At 37.4% G+C, this 22,399-nt stretch overlaps 1 protein-coding gene across 3 annotated transcripts in view; it reads left to right on the top strand.

The window, feature by feature from the left end:
- tai (taiman) overlaps positions 1–22,399 on the top strand; it is an 88,390-nt gene that overhangs the window by 25,764 nt on the left and 40,227 nt on the right. For all 3 annotated transcript variants that reach the window (XM_070283405.1, XM_070283406.1, XM_070283404.1), the window contains exon 3: positions 4,308–4,468. In XM_070283405.1, the coding sequence (XP_070139506.1) occupies positions 4,440–4,468 (29 nt within the window). In that variant the 5' untranslated portion in view covers positions 4,308–4,439. The remainder of the gene's footprint in view (positions 1–4,307; positions 4,469–22,399) is intronic.

The raw sequence follows: 22,399 nt of genomic DNA, 5'->3' as shown, positions 1-22,399 counted from the left end.
ATTGTTGCATTGTCTAAACCCTAAAGGCAACTTTCGGCAGTCACTGTAATTTTAATTTAATTTAATTCTAAGCACGTCTGGGAAAAGAATATAACCAAGAACTGTAATTACGTTTTGCAAAATACAAAACACCGCAAAAAAAATATAAGAAACAACTTAAAAAGCCCTCAAAGAGACGAAGAAGAATTGGCAAGAACGAAGAAGCGAGGAGAATTCTTTTGAAATCTTGCCACGAGTTGAAGAGTCTCTCCGCCTGCTCCCTCCCTCGCAGCTACAGCGTCATCTTCGCGGTTTTCTAAACGGTGATTTAGCCATTATGTTAACGGTAAAATGTGCAGAATCTCCTGGCCATGCGAAATGGAGTTTCTTCTCATTTTTGTTGTATTTTATTTTCTTTTCTTCTTCAAACCGGTTGCTCAGGTAAAGGGGGGCTTTGCGTCTTTCGCTTTGTGCAACTGCTTCTTCGCTTCTTTGCTTCTTTCGTGTGTTGCATAACCCGCGTATTAAGTTGCCTCGTTGTCATCGCCGTCTTGGCCAAGTTAACGCGTCTTCGTCTTCAGACTTTAGGCTTCTGTTGTCTCATTGTTGGCGTGTTGTCGACTTGCTAAGCATGGTTCTAAGCTGATTTTGTAATAGGGTTAATTTTGTATAGATATCAGAAGAAGTTTTTGGATTTTATGTAAGAGGAGTTTGATTTGGATGCTTTGCTGATGATAACTTTAGAGCCTTGTTTATAGAAAAAGTTACTTTTATAGGTGCTAGAATTATCTTGAATTTAAAGTAAGAGTAAGTCTTAACCGGATATTAAGAAACTCATTCCAAATTTTGTTTAAATTTTCTTACCTCTTAACAATTTTCCAAGACCTTTTGTTACCCATAGTGGAATGCCGGGTATTTCATAGTCTTTTTTCGCTTTCCTTCGTCTTCAATCGAATCTCATGGAAAATGAAAAATCTTTCAATCACTTTTTTTTAAATGTATCTTTCGGTTTGACAGTCGCGGAAATACAAATAAATATTTCTGTTTACTTACAAAATTTACAGGCTATAAATAAATGTGAAAAGAAAACCCAGTGAAAAGAAGGGAATAAAGATAAGTGGGAGCAGTGAAAAAAAAGGAACATTACCATTATCAGAAATGCATTTTTTTTTTCTTGTTTACATTCCTTTTCCTTTCCCCTCTCCCTCTGCCGGCAGTTGTCCTTGTCTGCGCTGATAAAAATAAAATCCAATCCACAAACAAGAAATATTTTCAACGCGAGACGCGACAACAATAAAGTAAACAAAATAAAATTGCTTTCCTTCGTCATATTTTCCTTCCTCGTCTCGTCTGAGACGGGGCGCGACTGGCGACTTGTTGAAACTATTTCAAGCGCAAAAAGAAACTTCAATAACAGTCCATCAATAGGGTCTCATCCGAGGGAGCAGAAGATACTCTGAGTCAGATACAGATACTCAGGCGTGCTGCCATCTCTGTTGCTCAATTAGCATGCTTTTGTGAAAATTTATTGAATCTCTTTTTTTAATGAAGTGCCCTGTCGAAAGGCAATTCCTTGCCATAAAGCGTAGCTATTTTAGAGATTGAAAATATTGTTTGGGAAGTGGATTTTGGCCACTCAATGAAGATTTATCTTTTGGTAAGGTTAATATAATAAAGATTTCTCATAGAAGTATTTCGAAATGCTTATATTTGATACTTTGAAATATTTTTAATAGTAAAAACTTAACCAAAACGAGTTCTATTATTTAAGGTACATATATTAAATATATTACTTTAAAATGTAATGTTCAATGCATCCTATATAATATTGATGGCCATAATTCATATCTTCATGAAATATTAGTTCAAAAAGACATTGTTTCTTATACAAAAATCTTTTATTAATAATGTTTTATAAGAAATATAACTGGTTATTTACAAATCACTTCAAGATACATATTGTTTATGACACATATATGTATCTTATCTTATCGAAGGAGTGCAAATATTGAACAAATCATTTTATTGAAAAAACCAAAGTGATAAATTCTGCAAATAATATAAAGTAATACAAAATGGGAAAAGTATTTGTATTTTATAATATTAAATCCTCGATCCTCTGCAAATAGTACTGATAGACCGGAAATAATATATACTACAATATATACAAAATATATTCAAAGTTAATAATATTATTTTAAGTAACTAGATAGCTAGCATACCCTATTCATACTTCGTTAAAACCATGTCAACTTTAAAAGCTTTCCTTTGGTTTATTCTACTGACCAAGTCAGCCTTAATCTGCGTGAAAACAAAAGCATATTTATATATCTATAGGTATATCTAGCTCCAGTTCCATTTTTAATCAATCAAAAAGACAAACGGAAGGGGAGAAGTGATATCTACAAATCTTTAAAGTTCTCTCTGCGCCTGCCACTCGTCGTCACTTGATGCAGCCAGATACATGTGTATCTGTATCTATGCATCTGCTAAGCTCGCACAAAGCAACAATTATAAACAATGACAAGAACAGCAATAGCAACAGCAACAGCAACAACAATGAAATGCATTATTATTATCAGCAAAAATACATGACAAAAGAGTGGACAGAGCGAGAAGGCGACACAGGGATTCGATGGAGATATATATGAATATGGGGAGAGAACAAGACGGGCAGATTATGCTTTTGTGCCACGCGTACAGGAAATTATATAAAACAAGTTTCTGGGCAGGGAGAGGGGCGAAGCAAGCAAGCAAAAACAATGAGAAAAACGCAATGCAGTCGCAGTTGCTGCAGCAGCTATACACATGTGTGTGTGTGAACATCATCGTATGGCAACAGAAAATGTTGTTGATGCTAAAAAAGCAAATACAATAAAGCGTTCTTCTCGCTCTCCTCGTGCCACAAACACTTGCCTACATCACATTTCCACCAGCGAGAATGAGGAAAACTCTTCTGGGCGGTGGTTGAGTATACGACACGTTGGCCCAAGTGCTGAAAACGAACAGAACACAGAACAGAACAAGTAACATATAAATGAGTGGATAGAAAAGACTGAAAAGCGAAACTTTAATTTGCGCAGAATCTGAAGATTATACAGCTCATGGGCTTATGGCGCAGATACTGCTGTTTGTTTACAAGAAGCTTACCAAATGAGTTCGCTGGGGGCAAAAAAAAAGAAACGAGCAAGAGATTTAAGAAGCAAGTGGCAAAAGTCAAAGGAAGATTTTCCAAATTGAAAATATGAAGGCAAAGTTGTAACTAAAATAGGATAAGAAGGGAATTAAACTAAAGATTTTCGGTTGAATATTTTTAAGTTAAATCTATTTTAGATTGAGTTTTCGGGCTTTATATCTACAAAATCAATACTAATATACTCATCTTCATAGATTTTCTTATTCATTTCGCTTTTGACATCCGTTTAAAAGACCTAACGAGGAGATTTACTGTTCCTTTCTTAGAATTCTAATAGAAAGTTTCTAAATTAGATCATATATATTTTTTATAAAATTAATAACTGGCTTGGAGTGCTTAATAAATATTATATTTTCCCTTATTTACTCTCTTGCGGATTCCATTTCCCTGGAGGCCTTTTCTTCAAAAGAACCTTTCGAGGGACTTCAGTTTACCTTTCTCCTACAGACAGACAGACAGACAGACCCTTCATTGTATGTTGCCTCTCGTAGTTCTTTCTTTGAATCATTTTTTTGAGATACATTTAGGCTTAAACCTTAACCCTTGCTTGCCAAAAATGAAAAAAAAAAGGAGGCAAAAAGCCTGGGAGGTGGTGAGATGGGAGAACTTAGACTTTGCCTGCGGCGGCACAAAAGAGGCCTCTCGTTCGGGGGCTACCCCCTTTGAACACTTGGCGCCTTTTACTCATTTCGTCTTGGGGTTTTGCTGGGTCTTTTTTTTCGGTCCCCATCATCATCATCTCACCATGTGGATGGTAGGGAAATGGTAGATGTTAGTTGGTTGATGGAGAAAGGGGGGTTCGGCCTGGCTCAGCTCAGCTCGACTTGGCTTGGCCCTAAGTGTTTCTTGTAACTTGAGTCTTCAAGTGGCCAGCTGGCATTTGCCTTTGCCAGTTTTTCTCTCTGTGCTGGGCTCTCTCTGTGTGTGTGTGTGTGTGTGTGTGTGTGTGTGTGTGTGTGTGTGTTATTTCTTTCTTTCAAGTGCGGCAACTTATGTCAAGCCGGGCGTTTTGTTAAAAATAATACTGTAAAATATATATATGTACGAACAAAAGAGATGTACAAAAAATGTTAATACAATTTTCTTTTATTTCTAACCCCCCTCTCTCTCTCTCTCTTTCTATGTTTTGCAGTGTTTCATAAGTTTTTCGTACTCGTTTTTTGTGTGAAGACCCCAAAAACATTAGCAGCCGCATCATCATTATCATCAACAGAAACGACGGGCACATCTAACGCTGCAGCTAACAGATGAGCCCCAACAACAGATGTCAATTGCTGCAGCCGAAAATGCAGGGTAAGTTTAGATCACAGGGGGAATCCCCGGGTTGGGGAATGGGTCTATGTCCCTCAGGGTTCAGAATGAGGTTTTACGGGGACTAATTAGGAAGATTGGTTAGGCATTTCGAGGGGCTAAGCTTGGTTTAGGGTTAAATTTATTCACTTCTTCAACAAAATTTATTCTAGCTTCATATTGAGCTTTAAATTAAAACGATTAATATTTCTAACAGAATGTAGACATGTCTTAGACAGCTTTCGGTTGCTCGGAAATGGAAAAAACCTTCATTTATCACCGGGACAAAGTCCTCCCAGCTCCCCGCCGTGTCCGGCCTCTGTCTCTGGCTAGACATTTAATCTGAAAACGTTATAACTGTGGTCCTAACACTCATGTGCCAGTCATTAGAAGCTCATTGAATATTGCGACATCACGCCTGTTGTGTATACATATATATATATATTTTTTCACTGACGAAATCATTAATTGCACACCCTGCTCAGAGTATTTCACAGATACAGATACATATGTATCTCGCTCGTTCTCTCTCTCTGTGTCGTCTCTCTGGAGACTGCATTCTATGTCTGAATGTCTCTCTCTTTCTCTACACATTCCCTAAAATATTTGGCGCATATTTCGGCATTTGATTTATGGCTCCCCGATTTGCTGGCTCTTCGTTGTTGCTCTCTTTTTTTCCTGTGTCTCATAATTTGACGGCCTTTTTTGGTGGTATTTTTGTTACTTTGGTATTTTGATTGAAATTGATTTTATTACTCTTTTTTTTATTAGTTTAACTCGGAATTGTGTGTGAGTGAGAAATTATGTGCCGAATTTTATGTTTTTATTTTCGCCCTCAGCGCGGGTTTTATTGTCGAACTTGTTTGGTTTTTTTTTTTATATATCCGAACCTGGGCTCCATGGCAAGTGCCATTGGAGATTTCGAAAGCAGTGGGGCCATAAAAGGCACTTGGCAACCATGGGTTAATAAGGGGCTTATCTAAGGCGATTGCTTGATCGAAAATCGAAGAAGTTTTGGTAAGATTTATATTTTATAAGGTTTTTTAAAAGCCTTAAAAGAAAGCTTTTGGGAAAAACCCTTACTGAACTACTGTTTTTTGAGTAGAAAATAAATTAAAACACTAAATTTAGCTTGTAGAAAACTATTAAAATCATATTTTTCAAGGCCTTTGTTGTAGGCTCTGCAATTAAATCGTGAAACCTGACTGGTGTTGATATTTTTGCTGCCACTAATTGTCATTGAATATATAAAAATCCAAAAAGTGAAAGCGCACAATGAGAGTGGAGTGTGTAGTCTAGTGTAGAAGCAAAAAAAAAAAAAATAATAAAAACGTTTAATAAGTTTGGCATGGCCAGAAAAATGGGAAATCCGTCATTACGATGATGAGTAATTCCCAAACATTTTTCCAAGCCAACCGAGGCTGAAATTCATTTGGTTTTCGTAAGGTAGCTAGGCCTATGAAATAGTTTTCAGAGCAGCCATGAAAAATGTGAAACAACTTTATTTCATTGTCAGTGGGTTTCTCTCTCTCTCGCTCTCTCACTCTGTGGAAAACCGGCTTGAAAACGCTGAAAAATGAAAAAGAGAAAAACAAAAAACGATTACGCTTGCAAGCCCGAAACTAGAAAATGAAAGTGAAAGTAGGCCAAACTCATCAGCATGCCCGATTCCGACTTTGACTTGGACTTGGACTCAGCGACTGAGCGACTCGGCGACTCTAGCTCATCGGGTCTCGGTGTCTGTAGGCCTATCTAAAAAACATATCTCCATGTACCCGCCGCAGAAGACAATGCAATCACTCCACTTCACCGCACACCACACTCGGCTCTCTCCACCTCCCAAGTCCACTAACGCTGGGGATTTGACTTTGCTTCACTTTCGTTTTCAGCGGCAAGTCTCTTTCGGCCTATGAAGAAAAGTGAAAATAATTCAGTGAAAATCTCAACTTTCGGCGCAGCAGTGGGAAAGCGTTATTACGGGTCTCTTGGCCAAAGAGTGTGTGTGTGTGAGTGCGTTATGAAATTGGGTATCATCAGGGGGTCAATAGGGGAGTTTTTGGAGGTCTGTAATAGGAATTTAGAAGGAAATAATTGATATATAACAAAAACATTTGATTAATTTGTAGATTTATTAGGCTTTTAAAGAGGTGTCTATATTTTGAATTAAATTTAAATAATTCAGAGTAAGGTTATCTATGAATATTTCTTAGGAATTAAGTAAAATTGTGAAAAACTTCATGATTGCTTTTGTAAGAATCATTGTTGACAAAGAATATAAGATTATACTGGATTTTATTGGATTGCATTGGCTTGATTGTGATTGATAAGATAACAATAAACGAGTTAAGGTTAAAGCCAATCAAGTGACAATATTACAAAACATACAATTCTGAAGAATAATTAAAGTTAAAGAAGTATAAGTACCTTTAATGTTTTAAAATGTATTTATTTCAATTAAAACAAGTATCAATGTGCCCTAAATATCAACATAGACCCCTAGTTTGCTGTCCTATGGCTGTTCACACTTTACTTGGCTAATTGACCTCCAGTTAGCCCCCCTAAAGTGGCCTAATCCTGCCTCTCCTAGCCACCAAAAAAGCCTCCAACTTTTTTTCACAGCTCAGTGAGTTTGGAAGCGAATCTGTTACTTTAGCCAGCGGCGGCCGCAACTCCGACAGGAAAATAAATGGCAGGGAACAGGGCATTTGGAAGCCCGGTGAAGAGACTGGACTGGACTGGACAAAGCATCTATAATTTACTTTTTAAGCGCCTCAAAACATACATTTTCCATTTGGCAACAGCTATTCTCAGAGCGAGAGCAGCCACAACAACAACAGTAACAGTAACAGTGACGATAACGATACCGATAGCCGCCCACACACACACACACAGACTCAAATGCATAGCCCCAGTAACAGCAATCGACACTTGGCTCCGCCCGACAACAAACACGAAATTCGCCTCTCCATCTCCAATTTGGTCGCTCTCTTGGCTGGCAAGAAGAAATTATAAGCCGCTTACATAACAATCAATGGGCCTAAGACTGAACAGGGCCATATCTGCTGGGGTTCATCTACAGGGGCGCCCGCCAAAGGGGGAAGACTAGTATTAAAAACTCCTAAGTTTCAGTAGAACAACTAAAAATGTATTTAAAATAAAATATCTTTAGAGAAAAATGATAAAAACCTCTTTGGAAATTGTATCTCAGTTATTAAGATAGCTAGATCTTAAAGTTTTTGCAGATTGCAGGGGTATTCTATGGTGTGCTTCCTTTAGTGTCTTGGTTATTTGATTTGAAAAAGAAGACGCCAGCTTTCTTCTGTTTTATAAGAATGATAATCTGATATCTAAAATATCAGAAATGTAATGTATAATTTTCCAATCCCCTTTTAATGGTAAATTCCCCCTCTGCGCCCATGTTTCGTAGGCCTCCAGCGGAGAGTTTGAGAATGTTTCGATGGTTTTTTTTCGCCCTAATTGCACTGGGCGTGGCAGGCAAATCAAATTCGTAAACAGATTTCATCGTTGCCACGGGAGGGGGTAAATACTCATCGTCGTGTTCTTAAATTTTCCTTTTTTTTTTTTTGCTGGATGCAATCAGGCAAGTGGCATGAGGAAAATTCCGAACAACAAAAAAAAGCAGAAATACCAAGAAAATGAGAGAAGAGAGCTCGTCTCGTTGACGCCCCATAGGAAACTTTTTTTTATGACTTACGCTTTGTTGCTGGCCCTATACTTTGTCATTGCCTCGCAGAAAGAAATTCTCTAGCCCCCAGTACCCTCTACCACCCACTCAGCCCCTCTGTCCCCAACATGAAAAGTATTTGCGCAAAGAGAAAAAAATTATCGCATTTTATTTTCATCCTTATCAGACGCATTTTCCCTCTGGCTCCACTCACACGCCCTTTGTGTCGCCTAACCGAAATTTATATGCAGACAGCGCGATATTGCAGTTTTCCACCCATTGGACCCCCCTTTATCTTTGGCTTTTCCACCCCCCCATTTGCCGGCGAGTTAGAAAAATAATTTTCGCTTCTGTTATTACATATATATACATAGTGTTTGTTCTTCTTCTCGGGCTGCCTTTCTTCTTGGCAAATTGCTTTCAATTTTTTATAGTTTTTTTCGACTGCATATGGTCAAAGCAGACAAATAGATATTTATGTGTAAAGGAGGAGATACACTAGAAAAATATCTATATCTAAATTTGAAGACAATTGAATAAAACTTCGTAATATTTCCTTTAATATCTTATCATATAATCGATATTCTAGAAAATAAATACAATAGTAAAGATATTTATATTTATGTTACTTTAAAAAGTATATTATTTTAAAGTTAACTCTTCTTTTTATCACTGCATCCAATTTATAGCAAAGGGAAAAATAACTAAAGGCATTAAAATATATATATCTTCCTTGAGTGTGTTGCAGTAAGCGTAATTTATACTCTCTTCTTTTTCTTAAAGAAGTCTGAAAATTTTATGAAATTTCCAAGGAACTAAAATACCTCTGAGCTTGCGATTTAATTAACTTTTTTTTCACACATCCTTCAAGATGTCAAGACTCCCATTGATTGAGAGGTAACATCAGAAATGGAAGGGCGGCGGGCCAAGTCTGCAAACAAACAACCGGGGGCTGTTTATCACAAACAAATTGTGAAACACAATCCGTCTATGTCATTAGCTTATTATTATTAATATTTTTATGTGTTTATTGGTGAGAAAAGCCTACACAGCATCTTCGAATGAAATCGAATCCACTCGAGGGGCGACGGAGGTGGCGTGGGATGCACGTCAAAATATTAATTACATGCTGCTTATCCAAACAGTTCTTGCCAATTTGTTGTTACTGACAACCATAAAATTTGTAATGGTAGCTCTTCTGCCTGCAGACATACAGCAGACGAGTCAGAAACCTGGTGGGGTCAATGGATAATTATATAAGCCCAGGATAACAACCTTTCCTGCTCCAGGTCTTTCGCTTAATTTATTTCCAATCCCAATAACAATGCTTCGACATTTGTCTGGGTTCACACATTCATTTAGCTGAAACCCCCAACTGATATGGTTACTAACATTAAATATTTGTGAATTGCCCCTAATTTAAGTTAAAACTTTCAATTAGCACCATTTTGGCTCTTGAATTTTCAACAGTTTTGCTGCTGCCCATCCTGTGAATTATTAATTATATTCGCTTAACTTGCAGTGTTTGGGTGTTTGCTTATCGATTGCTTACTTTGCCATATGCAAATTGTTAAATATTAAGCTTGTTCTGCATAAATAATTGTGTAGCGAACTGAAGTTTTATGTAAAATGGAGCAGTTTTGTTTACCAGCCAGTCTTCATTGTTAACTTAAATATAATATAGAAACAACCCTTATGGAACCTACAGGATGTACTACTTAATAATATTATTTATAGATTTAAAGAGCTTAATCAAAAGCCACGACTATAGAAATATCTACAACAGTTAACAAAAAGTGTTGCCTACTTCTGGAGGTATCTTGAGTACCTAAAGTCCCTCTAGTAAAACCCTAATTTTTCTCAGTGAGCTTAAATTTGTTATATAGATAGAGTTTACTTAGCTTCCTAAATCTAAATTTATTAGAGAACTTTGACAATAACCTTGAATTACATAAGCAAAACTAGATTCCGAGAGTTGTTACCTTTTCCTTTTTTCTTTTCAAATTGATTATAGATACCATAAAGGCAGATCATATTAGATATCGTCACATATATAAAGCTTTGTTTCCAGCAAAAAGCTTGGCTATTGTACACTTGCCACAACTGTCTCCCCTTTGCTCATTATATGAAATATATTTAGCTTTTCATGTGCAACCTAGAAGCGTCGCCTCAACCCCAAACCAAGGTTTTGTGTGGCTTAAGAGCCCGCTTAATTACCCATCCAAGCCGTCGGATTTACTTCTCTCCGTACTCCATCAGTGTGCGTACCTACCTCAATATGGAGAGCCCGGGGAGACTTCACCTTCAAAGCTGAAATGTTTGCTTATTTTTTCAGTTTTTGTTGTCGTTTTCTGCAAATCAAGTTTAAGCCCAAAACTGAAAATGATTTTTTTGCCATTTTTGCTTGAGTATTTTTGTTTTTTTTTTCTGTCGTTTTCTTGCGCCGCAAAGTTTTGATGTCTATAAATGTTGGTTAAGGTTGGTTTAACTTTGAAATCAAGTTTAGACAAACACACAGCGAGCGCTGCCATTAAATTATGGTTTCAACTAAGAGGGGTTTTTGGTGGCAGAGGCATTAGCTACACTTCTGTGCCGGTCGGTTCGTTTGCCAGTTGTAATTTAATGCCTTTGTCTTTATGGTCCGACTTTCGTATCCGTGAGTACGATCTTGCTCTGCCATCCATATGCCGGCTTTTGATATGAGCTCTCTGCGGCGAAGTGGATATGCCGACCGATTGTTCGTTTTTGGTATCATTGCCGGGCATTAGACACGGTCTGATTACTTGATAAATTCATAGATATGTAAGCGATGGCATTAAAATAATGGCAAATTATGTTCAAACTGCCATGCGTTGCACTACTGCGTTTTTAACAAGGATGGACGCGGATGCGGATCGAGATCAGGGATAACATTGTTTGCCAAGTAGTTCCCTGTTTTTATTTAAAAGGTATTACTCAAAAAGACCTTACACACGATCACAACCAAGGGATAACAGCAAACAAAAAGCCATAAATGTAATGTTTATCAAATAAAAAGGGGTTTTTAAGTAAAGTTAAAGCTCAATAATTGCAGATTCGTCATCATTGGTTGACTAATTTCCCAGGAAAGCGTTATGAGCGTCCATATTAGCTTAGGAACTAACCAGGATAAACACATTACTTGGCCAGAGCGCACACTGGGCAATCCCTTTTCGAGAAACGACCAGGACGAGGACATGGCCCCTTCGGTCGTGTGCTGTGCAAACTTTGTTTTTATTACCGTATTACTCATTTATTGCTCGCTGCAGTTTTTGAAACAATGAAGTCGGGGGAATGGAATGCTTTGGCATGCGTACATATATAATTTTACGGCTTCATTTCGGCAAAAAAAAACCCAACCCAGAAAAGACCGGAGAAGCCCAGAGCGAGAGCAATAATAAAGAAAATCATATAAATGAAAACGAGGGAACAAGAGAACAGCAGAATAAAAAAAATACAAAAAATATATATGGAAACGAAGATGAAGAAGAAAATAATAATAATTTTTGCCTTGGGGTAGGTCATGCCTCGTCTCGGTCTCGTCTCCACTGCATCCACAGCCATATGTAATAAAAGCTAAAAGGCATCTCTGAATCTTCTCCGCCCAGACGATGCTGCATTCTGGGTATCCATATCTGTATCTGTAGCTGAATCTGTATCTGTATCTGTGGCCGTAAATGTATCTGCAAGAGTATCCGTGTCCGTCTGTCGCTTCGTTTCATGTCTCATCAACGCTCTGAAGAGTTTTCGGTATGCATCAGCATCTTGGGGCCATTGAAAGCCCGTCGTCCCATCGCTGCACATTTCGTTTTCGTTTATAATAAAAATCCATTCCCCCATAAAGCGAAGGAAACTTTTACGACAATGAGTTTGGGCATTTAGTTTTTATTGTGATATGAACTTTCGAATGCTTGCACACACATTTTATATCAATATATTCGATATTGGACAATTAGCCATTTCTGTGCCATGTTAGACTTTAATCTCTTGTAAAAAGACTGCCTCAATTATGCAAATGGTTGGTCGGCTTTTCTGCTTTCTGGCCATCAATTAAATTAATGGCACCAACAATGAGGTTTTATTGGTGCATAAATTATAATTAAATAAATGTTAAGTGTTGTCAAGACTCTAAACACAGAGACAAAGAGTAAAATGTACAAATAATTGTAATTCAAAGTACTTAAAATGTTGGTTAGCTGAAGGATAAATTATTATATTTCTCTCGGAAGGAACAATTATAACCCCTTTCTCTTGTTGTTGTTTCAAAACTATAACAAATTGCTTTAATTACAAATCTACAAATTAATCATTTGGCTATTAATTGTGGGAACAATCAAGCGTACTAATCTAAAGACTTTATTACGATTGAAAGGCATGAAACATAAAACATTTAACTGCCTTCGAAATGAAGGCTAAAACAAAACCAAACGATGTTCCCAATATTAGCTGTATTAATTATTTATTTTTTGTTTGCAAACCAAAGCTTTAACTAACAGAAAATTGCCCTAACTAATGAATTTTGCCTTTGCCAATTATGAGTATTTTATGGCTAATTTTGCTTTATATAGTTTACTTATTTATTCTTTGTTTTTGCCACATTTATTCGAATGTTCATGTTAATTACTGCAATTTCCGTTTCACAGAACTTTCAAGTTCGACTCAGTGGCATTGTTTGCCTTTGTTCAAAAGTTTTCCTTGTTTAATTTCAATGGGGAAAAAATATAAAAAAAGAACGTGAATGAAAACTGCAGTTAAAGCGAATTAAATTATTAATTGGACTTTAGCGTGTAAGGATACTTTTATCTTCTGTGGCTTATTGGAGGAGTTTTCGCAGTAATACTTCTCAGAACATTTTTGGGTGCGGTTGGCGGTTACTCCATTTCTTTCAATCCCTTTGATTAAACAGCAGGCGGTGCATTTTCCCCCATTTTAGTACTCAGTACTTGTCGAATTCAGGGGGTATATTTCTACTAAGATATATACATTTTGGGTCTAAATAACAAATATTTTTCATTGGAATTAAAATGTAATTCTGAATAAATATCGATAATAATCATTTAGATTATCGAAGTATATATTTGAAATTAAAACTAATAATTATATTTGGCTTACAAAAATATAAAATATTTAAATCTTTAACAACAATTACGATATCATCAAATATAATAAAAATAAATCGAAAATAATATCCCTTCTAAGTATGCAACACATAACGCATGACGTTACAGAGCACCGGGTATCTCATAGGCGCTACTATCAAACTTGTCGTTTTTACTTATTTTACTCAGCGTTTGGGTGTGCATTGAAATTTTCCCCATTTTCAATTTTCCTGCTGCACTTTCCTGCAGCTGTTTTGTGTCTTTCAGCTGTGCGCGAAATTTCATGAAAATTGCTTCTGTATTTTCTCTCTCTCCACCAAGCACAGCGGCATTGTTTATTTGTGCCTGTGTATGTTTGGATATGTGTGGGCGTTGTTTCTTTATTGCAATTAAACATGCAATTTGGGGCCAGACCATAAAGCATACATAGGTGCAGTAGTCAGTCCATTGTGAAGCACATGTATCCAAATCGGAATGAATGCAAGGTATTTGTGTCTGTGCGCTGGATTGCTTCTGCTTTTCGTTTCGATGTGAGTCACGAGTTTTTACTTTCATTGTGGGGTGAAATGAGCATGGCCAGCAGTGAGGTGTTTTAACTCAGCTTTTGGGCTAATGAATGGCTGATTGTGAATGGAAATCGTCAGAGCTTAGAGGGAGAGTGGGGAGACCAAAAAGCACAAGCTGATTGGGAACTAAACAAGCAACAAATGGTTATATTTAAATAACAATACAAGAAATGTGTGTTTAGCTTCATCTAAATCTTTTTTTGCTACCTTTTACTCACTCTTTTTCGAATCAAAGACCTTGTCTAGTGCCGATTGCCTGATAACTCAGCTCCTTCGAGCGTCTGGCCCTGGGACACCATGCTTCATTTACCGGCGGCACACACGGCGTATACGCAACGACCGGCGGGGGCAGGAGCTCGATTTAATGCGACTCGTGGACTCGTGGATTTTGATGAAATGTCTGAGTTGTTCGGCTGCTATGATTTATGACGATGATGCTATTGGCAAGATTATGAGCACACACGCGGAGGCCAGAGACAAATGTTCGTCGGAGCGACGACAGCTGCAATTTAGAAATTAAATTTGCCATGCAACATTAAAAGAACTTGAACGGAGCAAGAGTGGCTGTGATTCCAGAGTTCCAAGGAACTCGCAACGCCTCCGCCTTCGCCTTCGCCTTCTGTTGCCTGCAACGTTGCATGTTTGGTAGGGGCGCGACACATGCTGCGCTCTAATATCCGGCAGATACAGATACGGGCCCCTAGATTCGGTAGAGAGATAGAGATACTTGGGCTCCTGCGTTTGCTAATAATTCATTATCGCTGGCGCTACGTATCTGTATCTATGTATCTGCAGCTGGCAACAGAACAGGCTGAATTCAGCACCGAACCTTCTCTCTCTTTTTCGATTTTCCCCACCGTTCTCGCTGCCAGCTTTTGTTGTTAATTAAGTGCAATAAACTGTAGAGCCAAGACAATGAACTTTTTCGTCAGGGGTTGATGCGTTTTTCTGTCGTATTTCATATATATTTGTGTATTCCCCTCGATGACGTCACAGACATATTCCTGACTTTTTATTTCACCAGGAGTAGGTTGGTATTACGTTATAGAAGCTTCGAGTTTAATGTACTCTATGAAAGGTGAAATTTTCGGGCTGTCTTTGGTGGAAAATGTATTGAAAATGGAGGTAGAAAGTGATGAAACGAAGAAACGATGAAGAATCATCTGGCTCTCACCATAATTTAAATAGGATTTATCAGAAAAGATAAAATAAAATAAAAGATAAATTTGCACAGAATTACAGCTGACCAAGCTGTAATCATGCAAAAACGTGGATTGCCAAGGGGGAAAAAGGGAACGAAATTCCTTTGGCATGGCAACAGTTCAATCATGGCCAAATCGAATTGCGAAAATGCTGTGCAAATCTTTTGAATTAGCAAAACATCATGTTCCACTCAAAACGGCACGCACTGTAAAATTCTAAGCATTTTTGGGCGTGGAGGGGAGCTAGAATTTTCCGGGGAAAGCCAGGAGGCGTCGGCGGAAAATAGGAGCTAAACAAGGACACCCGTCAAATTGACACAAACCCAGAGAGTCCTTCTTCTGTTGCTGTTGCTGTTGCCCTTATTGTCAACACTTGTGGAGTCCTCTGTTGTTGCCGCCGAACATGTTGAACCTTAATTTATGCCATTGACAGTTGTCGGCCATCGCCTGGCCGTGTCCTTGTCTGCGGCTGTGTGTGCCAAAGGATTTTTGAGGGCTCACCTTCGACCCAATAACAAAGGCTCCTCTTGCCGACCGCCCACGCCCAGTCAGTCTCATTGCCAATGCTCATTGTCAACTTTTATTTTGTACTTTTTTGGCATCAACTGGGGCCCCCCTCTATCTATCGGCTTGTTTATGATAATTTTTTATGGCTTATTGTATTTGATTACACGTGCAGGTGTAAACAACAATAATAAAAATCAGCCAGTCGACGTTGGGCTGTTGCTATTTGAGGGTTTCCTATTGTCCCGGGTTTCACTGAGGAGGTTTACATTTCTTGGGAATTATTTTTGTGAATATTTTCATTATTATTTTCACCTCACTAATATGATTTAAACTTCTTATCCTTACAGGTATGTATCCGAATTTGACTAAAATTATCTGAAGCTGATTAATGTAAGTTTTTAAGCATTAAAATATAAAGAAAAGACAAAGTCAACAACAAAATTGAAGAAATAATATATTTCTAAAACTCGAGGTGAAAAATTTAAAGAAAAGACTTTCGATTTCTAAAGTTTATACTTCATGCGCCTTTATTTTGATTTTTTAATTTTTTCTTCTTATTATAGTAATATTAATAGTTCAATATTTAAATAAAATAATCACTATTTAGTGCCATTTGTTTTGAAAAATGATTTATCTAATTTTTCACAATGCAATTTGGTTCCGTCGGCTTAAGAAAGGAAACTCTAAATCTTGGCCCAAAGTTTGTGCAACATTTCCTTGGATAACTTTTCGAGCGGTTGCTGAGGAGAAGAACAAGTTCCGCCAACATCTGTTGGCAAAGCCGGCCAAAAGTTGTTACCAACTTTGAGCTGGCCAATTGCTCGCTGCTGCTGCTGCCGCTGCTGGTTACGCGTTCCTCTTTATCAGAACTATAAATCTAAAATGGCATTTCCGTTTTTCATTAAGTATTTGCCGCTACAAGAAGCCATTCCAGTATCCCCCCCCCCCCCTCCCTGCTGCTATTAGCCATTGGCGCTTATTAAAAAAGTTGCTCGAAAACCAATGCAATATGACTGGACCACAAAGACGGATAAGAATGACATTATTTATATTTGTTTTGGATTTACGATGCAGTGGAAACTTGGAGTAGAGAGCAGCTGAATGATATAAGGACTATAAGGAAATACTTTTATTGGGAAAAGTTGATCGAACTTACATTCATAATACATATATTATATATCTTTATTGAAGATAAATAGGCGTTTTCTTATAAGGATGTATTGAATGTTACATTTTTTAAAGTATCTTTTAAAACTTGATAATTTTTAAAACAATTTTCGATACTTTATATAGGCTTCAATTTTGAATAGGTGACACCGACTAAGGCAAATGTACATATGTATTATTGGATTTAAAATATAGTTTTCTTAATATTATATTGAAACATTCTCTGCTGGCAGCCGTAACATATAATAAGCCCGCGATAAAGACAAGCCGAAGCCCCTGCAAAAACGAACTTATACGCCAGCGAGTTACGCACACACACTCACAATATCACGCATACGCATGCGGTGACTCCCCGAATGCCCCCGTAATACTCAACGTTCCACTGTTTCCCATACCACCGTTCCCCGCCTTAATTCCCCCATTACTTCATTCCGCTCCACACACGGGCTCTCTTTCTCTTACACACACACACACACACACACACATGTGCTGGTGCTCCACTCCAGAAGTCCACGCTACGCTTACGTCTTTTTTCCATCTCTGTCTCGGTTTCTGTGGCCTGCATCGTGTTCCATTCCGGCATTCCGCTGGCCGCCGCGAGAACATTTCTGCGTTCTGCGGGCAAAACACAAAAACTGCGACGCAATTCTGACGCTGAACTGTACAGTGGAGGACATTGACATTTTGCATTTTCGTTTCGTTAGCATTTTTCGTTCGTTTCTAGTGAGAGACAGAGAACGGCAAAGAGCGAGCGAGCGAGCGAGTGAGAGAGTGAGTTGGGAACAAATGGAATGGCCAGAACACGTTGCCAGTGTTATTATTTTATTTTTTTTATTATTTTTTTTAAGCCGTAGAACAACTCATTAAAGTTGTGATAATGCGCGAGTTTCATGTTCTCACTTTTGAGGAATCTCGACAGTTTTATGGAGCATTTTGCGGTGCGTCTGTGTGCGTAGGAAGGCAGTGGTAGTAAAATAAATTCCCAGTTATTACAAAATTCTAAAAAAAAATTTAAAAGAAATAAAAAAAGTTTTCAATATATTTCTTATCCACTTTTATGTAGAATTAACAAAAATCCTAACAAATTTCATAATCTTATGAAATTTGCTTTTATTTTTTTTTATAATTGTTTTTAAAAAACAGAGATTAAATCAAAATACTAAGTCCTTTAACTGTAACGATTAATTGTTTTTTCTTTTTATCCATTTTATTTTTAAAAATAATTAATGTATTTAAATATTTTCAAAAGTCTTTTTTATAATTTTCTCTTTAAAAAATGTTAAATCTTTTTATTACTGCATTACTTCTTTTATGATAAACTGTAGAATTTATAAATAATATGTTTGATTCCCTCCGTTTTAAGGAACTCATTTGCAGATATTTTTGATGAATCCAGATGTTCTTCGTCCGCAAAAAAAAAAGTACTTCACCCCACCTCCATCGAAAATTGGCTTTATATCTTTTTAATTCCGTTTCGCCCCCAACAAATTCATATTAATTGATTGCCCTCGGAGCCCCGTCTTTATGGCAAGCCAAATAAACAATTCCCTAATGCAGATGTGTGAATAAATACAGTCAGTGTTTCCCAGTGATTTTTGCATATGTTTCCTTTGCTCGCAGAAAGCTAAAGAATTTAGCAAACTATTTTCGCTCAATTGCCGCTGAAAGCTCACAGCATCACATTCTCTTCTCCGCACTTTTGTGTGTTAATTAAAAATGAGATCCCGACTGTTCATAAATCTTTGGGGCCTTTCATTAAAAAGTCTTTTAGTTGATTTGATTGGCCCATTGAGAGATTTATGAATGGCTGCGGAATTGTGTTTGTACAACATTTAATTAGTTCTGCGCCCGGATCGTTTCATTAGAAGATGCCGTAACCATATTTGACGTGTACTTAAGTTCCCATGGCGTTGAATGATTAGGTTTTTTTATTTCGAAGTGATAAGACCGCCTCAAGGGGAGGCCACTAGCGAAATAATATGGCAGACTGTACAGTAACGTTTTTGGTAACGAAAAATGCTAAGGAATACCCAGAACTCGACCTTCATTTTATGGCTTAATCGGAACTGTTCCCATTTCCCACTTTTCCACATTAGCATAGTGAAAGCGACATTCGACTGCTATTATCCTGGCGTATAATTTGCACAATCCTTTTCCCGGATATTTTCGCTACATCGCCTTTTTTGTGTTCCATTTCCATGTTTTTTTTTTGTCTAAATTGCTCGCAAGGACATGTGAATTTCGTGTTAGAAATGCCGTTACTTCCGATTTAGATTTTAATCACACATTTTGGGGTCAAATAACAGGTTCTTAATAATATTGAAGAAATGATTGTATACTTCCAAAATATTTTAATAACACTTTGTTGTAGGTATTCTATAAGCTAAAGATTTTTACCAGATTAATTGTTCCTAAATTCTGATTAAACTGGTTATTTAAAATATTTCAAAACTGTTTCTTTAAAAATTATAAAAAGTTAATACATATTAACTAATATTTTGCAAAAGTAAAAGAACTCATCCTCAAAATTAAGGCAAGTGCCAAAACTGAGATAATTAGTCAAATTAAAGAGTGTGGCAGCTATAGTGCTAGAAGGAGAAGGAAATAGATAAAGAGAGAAAGAAAGAAAAAAGAGGGGGAGAGAGCGCATCCCACATGGGATTTGAGACCCTATCCCAACCGGCGTTTTTTTTTTTACACTTTTTCCTGCTCTGCTGTCTCTGCTTCTGTGTTTTTTTTGTTGTTCGTGTGCCCCGTTTGGCGTCATCATGAATGAGGCGGGATGACAATGAAACACACCGTGGTAAGAGCGACAAGGCGACACAAGCGACGCGGCGACAAAGCCGCAGCAGCTGTTTGGATTCCCAAAGAAAAGCTTTCACCGCCACTGTGTCTTTGCAATGACAAAATGACGCAAGCTACAAGAGCCGCAGAGCGTCGGAAGAGAGCAGCGCCATAAGCGAAAGAGCGAGCGAGTTGCTAATTGGAGCAAAATAAACACAAACAAAATGGCAATGGTCTGTTCCACTACCACACGTTCCCGCTTTGTTGACGTAGTTTGTGTGGAGCTTCTTTCTTTCTTCGCCTCTTTCGCGTTGTTGCTGTTGTTTTTTAGGTAGGTCGTTGCTGAGGGCGAAAGAGAGGGAAGATGGGGAGCATAGAGGTTGTCTCCTTGCCGTCTTTCCTTTTTAATGTTGGTCCTTACACAACTGTAACTGTAATGTGCCAGAAGGATTTTATGCTGCACTTCTTTCACTCCATGCTCTGCTTTCATTGTTTTCATTTTCGCATAGTTTTGTTGTCATCTGCAATCTCTTTCGCTCTCTCTCTCTCTTTCTCTCTCCCTTACTTGTTTGCTCTCCTTATCTCCTTGCATTGATCTCGCTACAATTTGAAAATAATTTGTTTGTCTGCCGTTGGTCGCGACGATTTCTCCTCTCTCTTTCTCTGCCGTTTCCTCTTTCTCTCTCTGCCGTTTGTATTTTGCTTTCTTGTTTTGATGCCTATTACGTCACGTGGGTGTTGCTTGTGTGCCTCTGTTGTGTGTGTGTGTGTGAGTCTTGGGCATTGTTGTCATTGTGTCTTTTTGTTGTTGCTTACATCGGAGATGCTGTTGCTTTGATGCATTTTTTTGTTGTTCTTATAATTCTCAATTCCTTTTTCGGTTGCCTAGGATTTCCTAAAGAAATTTAATTTATTATTAATTATTATAAATACTCACGCTTAACGAACCTAAAGAGATTCCTTCGCTTTTAATTAAAGCAATTAAAGAACAAAAACTTAATCCCCCAGCAAGGGTATGAAATCCATTAAAGTCACCTTCAGCATTTTCCCATGCAACCAAAAACAACGGAAAATTCAACAACGAGGAGGCAGAAGCAGTTGCGAGGCCCCCAAAGTTGGCCAAAGCTTTGAAGTTTAACTTTATCGACAGGAAACTTCATTATAAACGACATTGGCACAAACACATAGGCACGCAAACACATACATACACACACACAGCCTAACGAGTAACGGCAATTGCAGTGGGGCAAAGCGGCAATAACAACAACTTGGAAAACATGGGCAACTTCAACTTGACTTGGGGCTGGTTGTGTGGTAATAGGCCGTCTGCATTGTTACCAGGGGCAGGTCTGCTCTGCACCTACCAAAAACGAAAAAACAAGCCCAGAAAGCGATGAAGAGAGTCAGGGGATTGTGGAGGGGAAAGGAAAAAGCTGCACTTGGAAAAAAAACCGATGAAGCGGTTGAATAATTCATAATCTGATATCATAAAAGTACTAAGAAAGATTAAAAAAATTATTAGAATTATTTATTCATGTAACTTATATTTGATATCAATTATAATTACAAAATATCTGATATTCAGGATATATTCTTTTTAGATTTATACTTTAAATCAAGGCTGTCTATAAAGACAATACCAGTCTTTTATTGAGATTTGTACACGATTTGTATACATAAATATTGTACAAATATTCACAATTATTAAAAATATTCAAAGAAAATAACTGTGTGAAAGAAATAATGGTCGAGGGGCGTAGAGTTGCTTAGCTTTGAAGGGAGATGTCTAACATTGCAACGTGACCATCGCGCATTGCCTTTGCACTTGTAACATGTTGTTGGAGTCTCGTTTTTTCGCTGGGGGTTTGGTTTTTTCTCTTCATTTTTTTTGTTTTCTGACTTTGCCATAGCTGTAAACTTGTTCGCGTTGCATGCCAATGAGGTGCATTCAGCGACGGAGCGGGACAGGCGGGATTCGGTAACACAGAAACTGGATTAGAGGCCTGCCTCGCTCAGCGCGCACAGTAACAACGACAACGCCAGCAAACCAATCAGCCAAATTAGAAAAAAAAGCACTAAAAATAAAGCTAAATAACTAAGCAGCAAGCCGTGAAAACAGTGGGAGAAAATTAAGTACAAAAATACATTGCTAATTTTATAACTATAAATGCATATTTAAGCTGAAAACGACTAAATTTCTGTTGACTTGTCAAGTTAAGGAAAGAAAGCAGTATTTATTTATTCCTCTTAGAACAATATGATAATAAAACCATTATCTTAGAAATTTTAATATTTTTAACCACTGTGCGCACGTCATCGGTTTGCAATGCCTTGTTGTTGCTGCTTATTGTAGAGGTTGCATTCAGTATTTTGGTGTTGCATGCCTAGTGGCATCGTCTACATCACTCCATCTTGATTTGGTTGTATTTTTTGTTGTAATAGCCGTTGTAAAATAGGCAAAAGTAGTGAAAACTCGTTTTCATATACCCAGTTTTTCTCTGCGTTTTTTTTTTTTTTTTTGACTACTCCTTCATTTTCTTGCTCGTCGACTTTGCTCCGTTCGTTTGTCGGCTTTTGAAGTTTAACTACTTTTGGGAGGCAAGCGAAAAACATAAAGAAGAAAAACAATAACGAAAATTTTAGTGGAATGACACGACTTAGGGATACCCGGTACTAGGAGCTTTACGAGGAAATCTGTTGCATACTTGAGGGGCACTATATGGCACTCTTGTTTTTTTTTTTAAATTACGTTAAGGCTTTAAATTAAAATAATTAAAATAAAATCTTAAATAATTTACCTAAATTTAAAAAACCATTTCAAACGGAATAGTTCAGTTTTAGGAAGAGTTGTAAAAGTATCTATAAGTATCATATTTTAATTATTAATTTTAATATAAATATATTAT

Source organism: Drosophila kikkawai, chromosome 2L (genome assembly GCF_030179895.1).
Source record: "Drosophila kikkawai strain 14028-0561.14 chromosome 2L, DkikHiC1v2, whole genome shotgun sequence".
Classification (NCBI taxonomy): Eukaryota; Metazoa; Arthropoda; class Insecta; order Diptera; family Drosophilidae; genus Drosophila; species Drosophila kikkawai.
Note: the sequence above shows the minus strand (reverse complement) of the source record. Positions and strands in the feature narration are given on the sequence as shown.